The following is a 16,551-nucleotide window of genomic DNA, read 5'->3' as shown; positions in this document are numbered from 1 at the left end:
TCCTTCCAGTCTAAACAAAAGCAGAACATATATCACAAACAACAAAAGCTAGAAAATACGACCCAGAAGTTTATGTGCTGTGTGTGGAGAAAAAGGACAAGAACACTCATGATGAAAAAAATTCTTTTAATAGGAACAGAATGGAGTTGCATTGGTGCATAAAATAGCATTGCTTCCTACTGCTCGTGTTCCAGAGCATTTTCATTTGTTAAAAAGGACCTTCACAGGCCGTGTTAGTGACATGGAAAAGGAGGGAAGGTAAAGTATGCAACAAGTGAATTATGAGCTCCTGAGATGAAGGCACCTCTACAAAATGGAGTTTAGACAGTATTAAGTGAAAACATTGTTACCCTCTTCAGCATGTTTTAAGTCATACGATCAGGAATGCACATTGAAATATACCCCATGTGAGAATATGACATCTCCTCAGGAACAAGTAAGAGAAAAATATAACAAGTAAAAATACTTACCAGGTGGAAGGGAAAGATACAAAGAAAACAATATGCAGATGCAGGTTGATTGTTGCCTGTTCCTGTCCTCCTACTATGTCTTTTTACAAAAAAATAATATAAAGTGAATGGTGCAATATGCCCCAGATGAAACCAGCACAGCCTTTTTCATGCAACATACTTCACTAAAAGTACATTCTTTGAGAATATGATTATGATTTGCTGATCTGGCAGCAAATATCTGACTTGTATCACATTAGGAAACAGGGAATTTCTAGTCTTCTCTTCATTAAAGGAGAATTTTTCATGTTTCCCTCAACTTCCCTATTACTAATCTGGAAAACTTTTCTTCAAAAATCTTCAGTCCACAGCTGTGCTTTGGGAAATGGAGCAGTTTACCTTAGCTGTTGACATCTGAGGGCTTTTCCTTAAAAGACAGCAAAAATTCCATTCTGCTACCCATCTTCCCTGTATGTAGGCATCACCTAAAATGTATTTTGCTTAGATTTAATAACAAAACATTGTGTTTCCTTAACTAATAAACCTTAATGACAATGACTCTCATGTGAGCCTTTATAAACATTCCTGTATGCCCAAGCTGTCAGCTTCCAAAGCTAAAACAACAGTTTTCAGGGCTGCACATGCCAACACCTGTGCTCAACTTGAAATCCTTGACATTGATCCATCCACAGAGACAATCAAGTCTAGTACGTGTTAGTAGATACAGTACAAACACTGAGTATTTATGGTTGTTTTCTTCATGAAGGAAAAAAAACAACAGCCAATTTTCTTGGGAGAAAGTTAAGAACCCCACCTACCCATGAGAGAAACAGAGAAGAAGCAGCTTGCTCCTTCCTTCATGTGGAAATGCACCCAACACTGGAAGACGCAATTGTCATGACATGTAATTGCAACACTGGAAGATGTTAAGAAAGATAGCCATTAACACTTTTATTGCAAGGGAAAGAATCAAACTTTGGCCAAAGAGTCAAGATTTGTCATTTCCTGTCCTAACAACAGTTCAGTTTCATCTAGCAACTCTTAAAACTGCTTGCTAACTTTTTCCGTTTATATATTCAGCTACAAATTGTTATAAAGCATTTAAAGCAAAACCAGAGAGGGAGATAATATGTATTAGCAATTCATAAATTGTCCTGTCTAGGCTGGTGTGCATTTTTGTTCAGTATTTGATGAGCACTCCTGCAGAAATGTGCTTGGGAACTTCAGATTCTCCCATTCTGCAACTCTATCCCTTGTTACTCTGCACAGTAACTACGTGGACGCAGTGGTGCAAAATATATGAACCCCTAAGTATCCCCTGGACTGTGTTTTACACTGCAGAAATAGAAATGATTATGAACAGCCTGCTAGCTTGTTTTCACAGTGCACGGGGACTTTGTGTGTGAGCACGTCCCAGAACACTTCCCGCCATTTGGGTCATGAAGGGCCGGATTTTACCTCATAGCTCTTACTTTAAGCACAAATTTCCTCAGCTAACAGCCCTCCTGGATTCCAAGGGCCTGCAAAGAGGCATCACAGGTGGAAAAAAAAGTGAAGCAGGGGGAGCTCAGGAAGCCAATCAGCGCTGAAAATGTTTCTGAGCTGCTACAGAAGAGCTTGTGTGCATCTTCCTGAGACTCATCACTAATTGTCTTGAAGTCTGACCCTGCTAAACTCTTACAGGGAAAATGACAGATTTCAGCTTAATTAGCTTTTGTTTCCTTGAGTGCACACAAAGCAGTGCTGCATTTAAGCTCTTACCCAGCCTGTGGTGTCAGAAGGAAGCTGAAGGGTTTCTCTTGTTCTTTCTCTCCCTCTGACACCCGCCTCTGCTAATGAACGTGGCTAATTAGCCAGGCTGCGCCGAGCACCTCTTCTCCTGCAGGAGCTGCAAGTGCTTTACCAGCTGGATGCAGAGCCAGATCTGGGACACGCTGGCAGAATTCCCATTCACTTCAATGGGACCAAGATTGATCCTACATGAGACATTATCAACTGCAGCCACCTGCAGGGAGGGAGAGGGGGAGCACAGCAGCTGTTTAGCAGCGCAGGGTAAGGCAGAAACGAGAGTTCAGGCTCGGAAATGAAGAATGCCGTATCCAATTGCAGCTGCAGGTGGAATTTAGGTGAGCAGAATGCTACTGCCGCAGTTGGGACTTGGCATCAGCTTTCAGGCCAGCAGTACCCCGAGACCTTTCCCAGCAAAGGGTCAGGAGCACAGTGGTCTAATGGACACAGCATGGGAGTGGGAAACAGGCATCCTTGAGAGCAGCGATGCGGCTGTCCTTGGAAGGAACACACTGACCGTCTGTTAACAAATTAGCCTCTTTAACCTTCCATAAATCCTCTGAAACCCAGGGTGCTGTGCTGAAGGCTAGAACAGGAGGTGGACCAGTCAGACTATTTATTTTTCTGCCTAGAGATATTTTTTTCTCAAAAAATTACTTTTGCCCCATAACTGTGGACAGATGCAGCAATGCCTGACTAAAAAAATGAACAAAACTTCCTTCTCCCCAGTTACCCCTGTCCTGAAAACACTTTGAGGGAGACAATCACACTCTAGAGCCAAAGGTACTCCAGAGACAGCCCAAGATGGATGGGCGATCAATTTGGCCTGAGGGTAACTTTAAAGCACAATGTCAGCCTAGACTTTCAGGAAAATGGTAATTGCTAATCATCTAGAAATGCAGGCATTAAAAAGCTATTATTGAATTTAAATTAATAAGCAGAGAGCTACCTATTGTGTATTGCTCTGCATCAACCACTGTGCAGCCCACAGCTTCTCTAAGCTCTTTGTAAACTCACTCTGTTGGCCTTAAGCACATTCTCAGTGGAGTGGTGAATCTCAGTCAATCCCCACTTAGGAAAGACTTCTATGAAAGAAATTTCAGATTACTGAACCTTGCCTTAACACCCTTGCTATTTCTGTGGCATGCTGTGAACTTTGTTTCTCTGAAATCTTTTGTTTTATGCTGTAGATTTACTTGGGTTTAAGACAGAGGCAAAACCTCAGATTTTTCTGTTTATTATAGTACTAATGAAACATACATTTGTTTCAGTTACCTTTGCATATAAAATTGAAATATGTAATAAGCCAGCAGGTCGGGCAAAAATGTAGATTATTTAAGCTCTACTTCTGTAATAATAGCAACTCAGTGAGCTGCAACATGTACAAATAGATACTTCAGTCTTACTGCTGTATAAATAGTTGTATTATAGAGTGAAAATCACCCCAACTCTCAAAATCAACCTGAGAACCACTCATGCCTTACAAATTAAAAAAGAAGCCAAATGGCATACAATTCCTGGGCTGGGCAGAGTGATAAATTTCACTTTAAGAGAAAAAATAGTCTTTGTTGGTCAAAAGTGAGGTATTAATCACAATCCTTGCAGCCAGTCCATTTAATGTGACCTTTCATTTTGGAATTTATAATTTGGAGGTAATATGCTTTTGCAATCTCCTCCTTTCTTCCCAGGCAAGTCACATTCTGAGACAGTCACTGGGGAAGATGGGATGGAGATGCATCATCACCAAAACCGAAAAATAATGTAAATATTTGGAAATGGGTTTTTTTCATTTTTTCATTTGTATTTTCATCATCTCATGTGCTCTGCATCCAATTTTTACAGCCAAGAATGTTCACAGGCACACAAGCAGTCTTAATATGTGATTATTACAATTAATTTCAACAAAAAGCATCCTGGGAGGAAGTTACATGAAGTCTCTGAAGGAGGATATGAAAAAGCTCTGATGCTGATATTTCTTTGGCCTTCTGGGGATTTTTTTAGTTTGTTTGGCTTGGATTTATTTTTTCTTTTTTTTTTATTTTTGCAAAGAGAGGTTTGGGAGTGAATATTTAAAACATATTTTAAGAAAAAACATTCATAAAGTAAAAAATATATCTTTTATAAATCTAACTGAATTTTCAACTTAGGCCAGAGAAGTATACTATGGTCTCTGAACACTCAGCATTGTCATTTAAGTCTTGAGATTTTGTGTCTTGCAGTCTGTGCTGTCTCCATACCAAAATACCTTCTGTTCCTCTTATTGCTTTGTCATATATTACACCACCAGAAAGCATCTGGGCTTGGGCATGGTCCCTTTTAGTAGGAGAAATAACATGAAAGAATAGAAGAGTAGAACACAAAAAGCAAACCAAACACACACATGCACACAAAACAAAGAAAACAAAACCCAACCATCCAATCAACCAAAAACCTGAAAAAGTCTGAAAAACCCAGACTACCAAAAGAGGCCCTTCTAAAAAAATTAAATTAACAAAAACCACTCCACCCCCCCAAAAATATTCCAAAAATCCAGCCAAATCCACTTCTATACCATAGAGGGAAGGGAGAAGAATGTGAAATACCTCCAAAACTGAGATCTGTCTGGGGTCCTTACGGATATCACAGCAAACTGTTTGGACATATTATTTTCTTGTCTTGTACCATCTGGACTAATGCACTGACATTGGACCAGTAGTCCATATTAAAATAAAAACCCAATCACGTGGAAATGTTTGCTCGTTCATTTTTTTACATCATGTGGAAAATCTTATGCTTTTAAGCACAAACCACTTTAATTTTAAATTTTGCACAGCAACCACATGAACAAAAGGAGAAAGGAGACCTCTCAGCACCAGTCCCAAAATTTTTCTTTGTGAACGAAAACTCCATCTGGTCTCCAATTTAACCTCAAGGTGTCTGGTTTGCATCTGCAAACGAATGCTGAAGTTAATACTAAAGGAAGTCTTCAGCTGAAGGCAGACTGTGATACCATGACTGTGTAGGGGTGTGTGTATATGTCACAAAATACCTGATCCAAAGTCCTCCTCCATGTAAAAGTGGGGTTATCTGCTAGAGCAGAGTCTGAAAGGCAGGAGACAATGGGCTTACTGGGAAAAGAAAAGACCAAGCAAGTAAAAAATGAGTCTTGCCACAGCTGTCACACCAGCTGTTTCAGACATACATTGGCAAGTGAGACCCTCAAGATTACAATTCGCTATGTATCCTTACCTGCACAGAAAACAAATGCTGGTGTTTCTCACACATTCTAGTATAACCACTATTTTGTTATGTGGAAATGAAGTATTATAAATCTGTTCTGTAGAATTAATAATTAAACTTTTTTTCACATGACTTCGTTTTTTCTTCTGTAATGAACTTACTTTACCAACCTTGAAATCTGGATTACAGCTACAAAGAATGTCACACGTCAGCTAGCGACAGCAGCCTAGTTCAGGGTAATATTAGCAACACTACAGTGAAATATTACAAGAGAGATCATTTAAAGTTTTTAAAATGTAACAGAATATATTAGAGAGACATATGGGCTTAATATTCTATTCATGTAGATGTAATTCCTTAGACCTCCATGTCTCATCAATAACTGTGTGCAAAAAGAACCAGGCCAATATACTCCACAGAGCAACACACAGATTTGGGATTTGACTACCAGACTATAAAGAGATTAACAGTGCACTTAGGCTTCAGTTCAGTTCCAGAAATATTTTAATCTCTACTGTCAATGGAGGCTGAGATGAACCCTGACTCTTGAAATCACATTTGCTTTTTGCAAATTAACCTCTGTTACAAAATAAATAGAAAATAAGACATTTCTACACGCACTCCTGTACACATAAGCTTGTACGAAAAAATGTCAGACAACTCAATTTCCATTAGCTGTTATTAAATATTGAGACATTATTATGGGACACAGGCTGATTGCATGATCAATGAGTAATGATAACAAATAATTATTCATTATCTGAAATGTTAAATGAAGATCAATACCCATAATGGTTCAAATAAAAGGTTCATACCATTTGAACTGTAGGAATCTTCTGATCTCAAAAGCACATGAACAAGTGGATATCTGTTGCATTTAGCCTAATTACTTCATTATGAGTGACATAAGAACTGGGGACAAAATCTACATATGAACTGGAAAGTACTCAGGTTCTTAGATACCTCAAGCAGCTTAACTGCTTAGGGGGGAAAGCATTTGCTTATGGCATGAACACACATTCACACCTGTTGTTGGAATGGTTTCCAGTAACAGAACCAGTTTATCAGAGTAAGTGTTAATACTTTATTCCTTTTTCTGCTAATCCCATTTTCTGTTTTATTTTAACTGACTGCAAGATTGCTGCAAAGTTTAGAGCCCTGTTGGGCTTTAAAGCTTATATCAGTTTTCAGCATTTTTATAACTACAGCTCACATTGTATTGGTTATTCTAAGAGTCTGCTTGAAACCACTTTGATTCAGTTGAGCACTGACCTGTTGCTGAAGTACGGTCAATAGAAAGGTTTTGTTGAAGAAAAAGATACTGTATTAATAACTGTAATCCCTGTTGAATGCATATTGACATAAATATATCATATAAAAGTGAAGATTAGAATCACAGAACCATAAAATTGGAAGAGCCCTTTTAGACCATTTAGTCCAGCTGTCAGCCCAGCCCTGCCCTTGTAACCCTTGAACCACCAAACCACATCCCCCAGTGCCAGATCCAGGTGCCTCTTAAACACCTCCAGGGATGGTGACTCCACCACCTCTCTGGGAAGCCCATTCCAATGCCTGACCACCCAGGCAGCAAAAGCATTTTTTCTAATATCTAATTTGAATCGTTCCTGCCTCAGCTTTAGGCCATTTCCTCTCATCCCCTCTCTGCAGGCACAGCAGAAAAGGCTGGCCCACACCTCACTACTCCCTCCTTTCAGGAGCTGTGGAGAGTGATGAGGTCCCACAAGAGTCTCCTCAAGACTAAACACTCCCAGCTCCCTCAGTCATTCCCCAGAAGAGGTTCTCTTGTCCTTTTTGCCCTTTGCTGGACACACACCAGCATCTCCTTGTGCTTTTAAAACTGGGGGGGCAGAAGTGGATGCAGCACTCGAGGTGCGGCCTCACCAGTGCCGAGAACAGGGGGAGAATCTCTTCCCTGTCCTGCTGGCCACATTATTCCTGACACAGGCCAGGTGCCATTGGCTCCTTGGCCACCTGGGGACATGCTGGCTCATGCTCAGTCACAGTGGATCAGCACTCCCAGGTCCTTTTCCATTGGGCCACTTTCCAACTCCTCTAGCCCAGCCTTAGCACTGCAGAGGTTGTTTTTGTGGCCAAAGTGCAGTGCCTGGCACTTGGCCTTGTTGAACCTCATGACATTTGAAACAATGCACTAAGGGATCTGTTTAAAAGCTACAGTTATTAATGTGGAGGCAACTTTTTTTTTCACTCTGTACCAAAAATTCATTCAATTTAAATTTTTATGGCACTCTTGAAAGAGGCAGGGCTCAGTTTCATTTAAACTATGGGCCTGTTGTGGCTCATAGTACAGCTCACAGCAGCCCAGCTGAGCCCCAATCATCAAATTGAAATTCAAGCTTCAAGTTGAGCGTCTAAATTACACTAGAGATTAAACCCCTTTGAAAAGAGAGTGCTACTCCTCTGTTACAGTTTCTGGTCTAGCTCATCTTCTAAACCTCCCTCTGGGACTGCAGGTTGTGGAAAAGACCCATGGCTCCTCCTGTTCCTGTTCCTGGGTTTGCCATGCTGAGTCCCACCTAACAAAGCCCTGTCTTACTTCCAGTAGTGATTCTCAATCTATCCCTCTCATTCTTTTGTCTCCAAGGTTCTCTGGATTCCTTGCATGTGTATTACCTGCACTGTATGAGGTGTGCTACCCCTGCCAGCTACAGCATTCATTTTACCCAGTGTATCAAACCACAGACTTTTATCTATGTGGGACTATTACATATGTTCCCTGGGGTGGCATGAACCCAATGCAACACACTGGTTTGGAGGATATTGAATTTATTTCCCATGATGGAAGAGGTCTTATATCTTACTTGGGGTTTTATGGTACCACTGTACCCCAGACTGATGAGGTCATTTCTTTAAGAAGAATCGCATTGCAAGAACATTTGAAATAAAAGAAATGAAAGTAGTTTTTAAGAGCAATAACATTTTAATTCAACCATTTAAATCTAATGTTCCCAGTACTGAGACCCTTACCCCATATCTCTACTAAAGTCAGTTTGGGGGGGTTTCATATGTAGAATACAAACCCCCAATCATACCCAAACATAAATCAAATTATGTTTTCATGGAGGAGAAAATACGAAAAAAGACCCTACTTTGCTTTTTTATGAAGTAGGCAAACATGTGATGAGAGTTGTCAATTGAAGTACCATGTCACTCTGATGAGAAGAGTGGATCTTTTGCCAGTGCCTGTAAATGCAGCCCACCTGCCATTCCATAGCCTTGGTGTGGTTCCACTCATTTCCTTAATGCCCAAGCCAGAGAAATGGGACTTTGTGGACTGATATAAATCTAATAAGGAATAACAAGGCAGGTTCTGTATGGTGACAGCATAATCTTCCAGCCAAGAATATTAAGTATCCCTGTGCTTTATATGTAGTAGTTTAATACCCCCCCATACCTTCCCTAAGTAGTCTTAATTGGCCTTAAAATCAAGGTACCCAAATTGATGAGCCTCTTGTGAAATGCCTGGTCTACATTATTTTGCAGCAAAAATGCCAAAAAGTTCTCTGCATGTTCTCAAAGTACTGTACGGCTGGTTAGTATCTTCAGCATCAGTCTTTCTGCTGATTAAAGGTCCTGTGCTGAGAAATTCCCTCCTCCCCACAGATGTATTTTATAATATTTAGCACTCAGTGCTTTACACTATCAAAGCATTGTACGCATGCTATCTAGTATCTCCTAATTAACTCATACATCTCCTATTAAAAAAGCATCTAAAATTAATGACATATGGTATCGCTGGCTTTTGTACAACACATGCAAACGCAGCTTTTGGGTTTTACAAGAAACGTGGGTAAGCTGAGATTCCTTTCTGAAATCTGACAAACACTTTGCCATATCCGACTTTCAACAGAGAGGAAATGAACAACGATGCAAATTGGACCTTCACAATTTTAGATCTGTGACTGAATGCACACACAAACACCAGCACGGGCGAGGGCTCCAGAGCCAACAGTTTTGGTCCCTTAATGAGGTGCACATCAATTGCACGCCTTTCCCACAGACTTTGCTCTCAAGATCTGTAGAATGCATGAGAAACAAGTGAAGTCTGTCATTTTGGTATCCATCAAAGCTGTCTTCCATGTGAGGAAGTGGCTAATTTGTCATTTCACACTCAAAAAGGCGTGAAAGGCAAAACTGAGGGAGGTTAGATGGAACAGAGGAGAGGGGGACTGTGACTCAGCCATGAGAGGAGACAGTAGGCCTGATTTTGAGCTTGTGTTTGTTGCTGCATATCAGGAATAAAACCAACTGAATAATACTGATGTAAAACAGACAAGGATGAGGCTAGTATTTCTTGCTTATGTGTAAAAATTTACATTATTAAACCCAAAATATAAACCAAGGAACAAGGAACACTTTACAAATGAAATTATGGTATACAGCAAATTTCTAACTTACAAGTTTTATTTACACATGGACATCTCTTATTTAATTATAATAAAAGTATTAATTCCAACAATGCAAATTTTCAACTTAAAAATACATAAGACCTTTGAGAAAAAATCCCAAAGAATACACACATCTGAGGAATGTCAGCTCTGTGTCAAGAGCACTGGTCTCAGCCACTACATATTTCCCTCATCGTCTTTCATTTTAGCCTTGTTGTTGTCTTTTAATTTTCTTTTCCTCTGCATAAAACAAAGCCAGCAAAGGGCCAGAGAAACAGTCAGAGTCAAACCTTTAGAGGCATAGAAGAGGTGCAGGCAGGAGTCCCATTATTTGTTAACAGGATTTGGGCACATACGTCCCATGAACCACTTAGGAAATTTACTCCCAAGCATCTCGATGGCAATTTCAATTAGAGTCAGCATTTCATTTCAGCAGATGGACTGCAAACTGGTGGCTACTCAAACACTAACAAGTAACACTCGATAATTCCCCTCTCTTAAACTATGATTATGCTTTCTCTTTTTTATGGGCAGAATGAATGCTGTCCCTAAGCCAAAGCTTAATTTGATTTTTTGCTGTGCCTCTCTGTGCTAGCAAAACCCCACCCGTGTGCCTGTATACAGGCCCAGTGGGTAAATTAGGGGTATTTTTGCAGATCTGTCACACATTTCTACCATGCTTCTTGTTCAGAAAGATGCCAAAGAACTGGAAGTACATCTGCCTTCCCCTGAAATGTAGCCACCTCTGGGGTGGAATGTGGCAGCAAATGTTAATATGGGAACACAAACACTAAACCTAATGTGAAAATTACAAAGGAAGTAAAGAACACAGCTCACGCAGTCTAAGGCTACCCAGAAATTAGCTAAATGTGTACACTTTTTCTTTTTTAATGAATGCATTTGAAATGATGGCCTGGTTTGCAGCACTCCACTAAGGAACATCTCATTTGGCATTGAATCCCACTGTACATTCTCACACAGATTAACAGTGATGGTAAATTTTCTGATTTCAAGAAGAAGCATTACTAACTCATAGGCAAGATGCACAAAACCAGAACACAGTATTTCTCTTTTTTTTAATGGAAAATGTCCTTTCTTTAAATAGCATTTACAAACTACGTTGATGGTGGCCTGGCTGGCTCATGGTGCCTTCGGTTTCGCTTTTTTTTCATCTCCTGCACATGCTTCCACTTGGCACCACCTTTGTTCCGCTGCCGCCGCTTCTCCCGGTGCCACATCTGTTCACAGTACTCATCCAGGCTAAAGCTGGGGCTGCTGACCAGCTGGATGTAGTCCTTGTACCTCAGCCGGGACTCCGTCAGCAAATCCCTCACCCGGCCCTCCTCATCCTCAGTCTTCTGAGTGCTCTCCATCTGTCCATTCTCAATGACGTTCAAATTCAGCTTCACGATGGTGTGCACAAAGGTGTGCTCCTGGGCTTTGCAGAAATAGGCTCCCGCGTCCCTTTTCTGCAAGCTGCGGATCAGCAGCCCATGCTCCGTTTTAATGATCCTTTCATCAGCCTTCAGCTGTGGGGTTGGACAAGAAAAGAGCACAGGAGGTGAGTCTCATAGTCAAAATGAGATGTGTGTCAATGCTATGCTGAGGTGGAGGCACGGCCTGGCTGGCACATGGAGTGTCCCATCCCCATGGTGCAGCTGGGACAGAAATCAGCAGTTCCCTCAAGGCCTGAGTCCTGTTCCTAACTGCAACATCTGGATCACGGACACTCAGCATGCAGTAGCAAAAGACACATGTTGTACAGCTGACAGGACAGACAGCAACACTCATCACAGCACAGTGCAGTGAGTGAGGCTGCATTCTCCAAGGAAGGGGAGCTATTGCCTGCCACAAATCTCAGCATTTTTTTAACTGCTCTTTTTGAGGTAACTCTAATACACCCAAAATACCAGAGTGCTTGCAGTGCTGAGGCCCTGCTATGATGAATATGAATACTACTACTGATCTTTACAGTGAAATGTTGTGTTTCTGATCTTCTTCAACCAAGTTTTACAAAAGGAAATTGATCCTGGCTTCGACTCACTGAGATGTGATTAAAAGCAGGCAATAAGGCTGGATGGATACAACAAAGTACAGCTCTTTTATTGCTAAGATCTGTGGAGAATAACTTAGAGAAAAATAAGAACTAAAAAAAACCAAAACCCCAAACGAAAGAGTAAGATTGCAAGTGGGAGCTGAAGTCTGACAGCATCGAAGTGTAATTTCATTTACTAATAGAAATATTTAAAAAATATTTCAGAGTCTCACATGTTAAAAGTAAGGTGTACCTTAGACTAGTAACACTGTCAGGTAAGTTATGTATCTGGTAATCTGAAGATTATTTCTAAACCAAGTGAAATCAAAAAATAGCTCCCCACTCAAAAAAACCCCAAAAACCTGAACCCAAACCAAACCAAGAAACCGGACGAGGCACTGGGCACCTAAGTATTTTTGCATCTGGGAAACATAAAAGATAAGTACTTTGCCAAAGACCATATAAAGATTAGTAGCAGAGGTGGAAGTAGAAAGCAGAGCCCTAACTCCCGACATCCAGCACCAGCATTTCCTTTGAAAATGATGCCGGTTTGTCCCAGGCTGTTCCCTCCCAGGCGTGCTGTGTTCTGCTGCCACTCAGAGGCTGCAGCACAGCTGGCACCCACAGACCTGGATTGCTGCTGGAGGCAGCCTGAGCTCTGCTGGTGGCATCACTGCCAAGGGGGAAAACTCCAGCTCAAGTGGGGTAGTGGGTTTGAGAAGAGGGGGGCTGGGGGTGGAAAGAACCAACACAGAATCTGCAAAACTTCCCAGAGTGCACATCTGACCCTCCAGCAAACTTCAGAGGGTGAAGATCAGGGAGGCATAAAGATGACTAAATTAGATTTATTCACAGTGGGTAAGCTACACACTGTTTCTTTATGTAAAAAAATCTGCACACGATTCCCTCTGCTACTCCATGGGAAAAAATTTATACATACATATGATTCTCCATCTGTTATGATTCTAACTCACTAGTACTTTATCATAATAGAGTCTCTTGGAGCAAAGAGATTGATGAGATGACCTTACAGGGCTTTTAGCTTTACCCTTTTCTAAGTTTCTATGACAGTGACTTTGAAATAATTAAAGAAGTTTTAGAGACCATATTGAGATCATCAGAAAAAACAATACACATAAATATACTACAACCAGAGACAGAGATTTTTGTTTCCTACTGCTTCAGCTGTAACAGCCTTCAGTAACATATGCATTAGACAGGTATGTAGGAAAGTCATATGGATGGATGGATACAGCCTGTGTACTGCCACAGACAGGAGAGCAGCAGACACAAGAAATCAGCTGCTACAAAGGCAGGTCAGATTTTGTACCTCTGGTTGCCAGTTTCTCTGGCCAAGTATTTTTTGGCTCCTGCCCCCAGTTGTTGGTGTTGGGAGCTTTAGTTTCGCTGTTTGTAAACTGTATATAAGCATGTCTACTCAGTACCCTGAGGGTGAAATGATACAAATTTCAGGAAGTTCCTGGAAAATCGATTGCCCTGACAACAGGTGCTACATGAGCACAAGCTACTTCTGATTTACCACACTGAGTTTAAACCAGATAAATTATGGTCAAGCCACATGCACAGAAGATAACAGGAAGACAAACTAGAAAAGGCTGCTCTTTTGCACAACCCACAACACAGGGCACTAGTCCTCAACTGGATCAGCTAGTGACACTTCACTCCAAGTAAATGCTCCTTTTTTACAGTAAAAACAGGAGCATAAAATTTACAAAAGAATCCACAAATAAGGAGCTGTAGGCAGAAATATGTCTAGGACAGGTGTTTCCTCATGGTGCTGTGCTCCACAGAGAGCAGCAGGAGCAGGGGCCAGGTAGAAGTGCTTGGAGGCCTGGCTTTTACAAGACAACAAGGAAATCCCTTTCTTCTGCCCAGGATTCATGTCAACATGAAGATCCACGTTTGTGAAATTGAGGGAGAAGCCTGGGAAGAAGCAGCTAACTTCCAGACATTTGGGTTTCATAAGGCACTGTGCAAAGACCCAGTTCCCACATTGCCTGAGTGAAAACAGGACTGATGTCTTTGAGCTTGGGGCTTGATGCAATCGCAGCAGTAGCATCTGCCTGCCGGTGGCTCTGCCAGTATTGTAGTCTAGAGCCTCTTGACAGCTGTGCACCTCCCACACTTGGAAGGGCTCCAGCTGGCTGTTTGGGCTGGCTGGGTGCCAGTCCAAAGTGCCCTCTCCAGGGCTTTCCCTCTTTCCAGTGAAAGAAAGGCAGAATAATGGCAGATCTAGACTTGAAAAGATCACTGGACCCCCAAGTCCAGCACCCTGCTACTCATAACTATTTGCTATTTGTGTAACAGCCACCACTTTTTAGTCATAAATGTGTTAACTGATGGAGCTGCCCCCCCTCTGCCTTGGGACACTGCAGAGAAAGGTAAAAGTCTAAATTGGTTATGTCCCTTAATCCCAGCGCATCATGACTCCTATTTTTAATGAAGCAGTGCTCCTACAGAGTGTCCTGTGTTAACCTTGGACACTGATTTAGGGTGACTGTCACCTCCTCCTCTGTGCCTTCATTGTTCATTCCTTTCTTATCCTCTGGCAGGATAAAATTATGGCTCCGATTTCACACATATTGACCAACACTTCATTACTGCTTTCCCCCCTCACTTCTCTTTCTGGTATCCTGTTTATGTTGTTTTACCCATAGCTTCAGAACTCCTCCTGTCTTTCCTCTCTGCTTTCCTCCCCACAGGGCTCTGGAGTTTCATAAACACCTGGCATTTCATTACTTGGTAGTAGATCTTGAACCTTTCACTTGAATGTTTAATGTGGTCTTTGGTTCCTGACCTATAGATGTAAAATATGTTTTATTAAATTCTGAGGAAAGTGAAGATTACTTAGATAAAAGAAATTTTGTTTTGCTCAACTGTGGATTCACTGTTTCACCCTCCACCATGTCAAAATCAGTAACTGTTCTAAAATATTTCTAAATAGGATTTAGCAATTCAGAAGTACACAGGCTTAAATTCATAAAAGCTTGCTGACATGTCCTTAAATTTGAGCAGACAATAAAACTTTAACATGAAAGACAGTTTTGTTCCATAGGAAACAAAAATCACAAAAAATAAAGCAATTGATTACTAATTGCTTTCTTTTCTTAGTTAAGTAGGAACAGATTTTTGATGAGATTGTATCAACAAACTCTACTTTCATCTTTCATGATAAGCACATAAGTTTTCCAAGATTTACATTAACTGAATTATGACACATGCAATAGATTCTGGCAATATATGACAAAGGGAAAAGAACTCCATGCAAATCTAACACTTGATTTTCACAATTTGAATTTAACAATGAAAGAAAAAAAAAAGTATTGCCAATAATGATGGCAAATCTTTGAACAATCAGTAAGTTGGAAAACAACCAAGGATTTGAAAGTGCTGTGGCACCAGGTTAGGTCAGTGCTTTTTGTCCTTTGCTAATGATGTGTTTAGATAGCTCCCTCTTTACAAATAATTCACATGTCAGCTCTTTCACAGTTAAAACACTGCACCTGTCTGGGAGAAAAGTGGCTTCAAAGCCTGCCTTTCCTCATTAATCAACATGTGAAAAAATGTTAGAGGTAAAGCTGGACTAATCACGGGTTAGCTGCAACCCCTGAACAAATTGAGAGAGGGAGAAAAGAAAATGAGGAACATTTGCAGAGAATTCACATTCATCTTTGTTTTTCTATTGTTTTCTTCATCCTCATCATTTGACTGGAAATAAAGATCACTCTAGGGTTTTTCTGACATTATTGTTACACATGACTGTTTCTCTTGTATGGGAAAATAATAATTTAGCTGCAACACAGCTGTAGAATTAATTTTTTTAAAAACATCTTTTTTTTAATTCACCAACAGCCTCAGGAAAAATAAAGAATGTGTTGCTGGTAAAATGGCATTGTGGACACGCATGATTCCTATTAGTTTCAAGGTAGAGTTTACTTCTTACTCTGAGACTAAAATTTAAACTCCTCCATTCTTATTACTTCTCCAATATATCCAAATGAAATCAAAAATGTCACTCAGTACAGTTACTTCTCCTCTTTGCCAATGAAGCTGTCAAAAATATTAGTCATACTTAAGATGTTCAAGGTATTAGAAGAAAAAAAAGGCAATGAGTTATATAGTAAAATAAAAGAAAGAAAGCATGAGAACTTAGGCTGCAGAATTAATATCTTTTTATTTTTCTTTTTTTTCAACTCTCCTGACCTTCTCTCTCATTGACCTAAAGATTCAAACACCAAATTACACTCCCCTGACAGAAGGTACTAGTGGAAATTCAGTCCTTGCTGTGTGTCCTCTGCCTGACTCAGCCATCACCCAACTTTTGGATTTCAGGGCTGGCACTGAATCTGTGGCTTTTTTTCTTACAATTCTGCTAGACCAGATGTTTGTAACACAGTTGCCATCATGATACAAAAACCTCCAGATGCAAAAAGATACTGAAACTTATCTCTTGGATAAATTGAAAAAAAATGCCTAAAATTGGAATGAAACAACATCTCCTTGCTCTAAAGGGAGAGCTAGGTCACAGTGTTGTGCCTTGCAATATGTCCTGCCCAAAAGTGGGTCCAGCTCTTGTATCTACCAAAATATCAGATTGTCCTTAAGTTTGGTC

At 40.6% G+C, this 16,551-nt stretch overlaps 1 protein-coding gene across 2 annotated transcripts in view; it reads right to left on the bottom strand.

The window, feature by feature from the left end:
* Window positions 1-8,395: 8,395 nt before the first annotated feature.
* The window catches only part of SEMA3D (semaphorin 3D), a 137,593-nt gene continuing 129,437 nt past the window's right edge, over window positions 8,396-16,551 (bottom strand). For both annotated transcript variants that reach the window (XM_031061313.1, XM_005426293.3), the window contains exon 18: window positions 8,396-11,412. In XM_031061313.1, the coding sequence (XP_030917173.1) occupies window positions 10,999-11,412 (414 nt within the window). In that variant the 3' untranslated portion in view covers window positions 8,396-10,998. The remainder of the gene's footprint in view (window positions 11,413-16,551) is intronic.

The sequence above is a fragment of the Geospiza fortis genome, unplaced genomic scaffold (assembly GCF_000277835.1).
Source record: "Geospiza fortis unplaced genomic scaffold, GeoFor_1.0 scaffold428, whole genome shotgun sequence".
In the NCBI taxonomy this organism is placed as follows: domain Eukaryota; kingdom Metazoa; phylum Chordata; class Aves; order Passeriformes; family Thraupidae; genus Geospiza; species Geospiza fortis.
The sequence above is the reverse complement of the archived record's forward strand: the minus strand, read 5'-3'. Positions and strand labels throughout refer to the sequence as shown.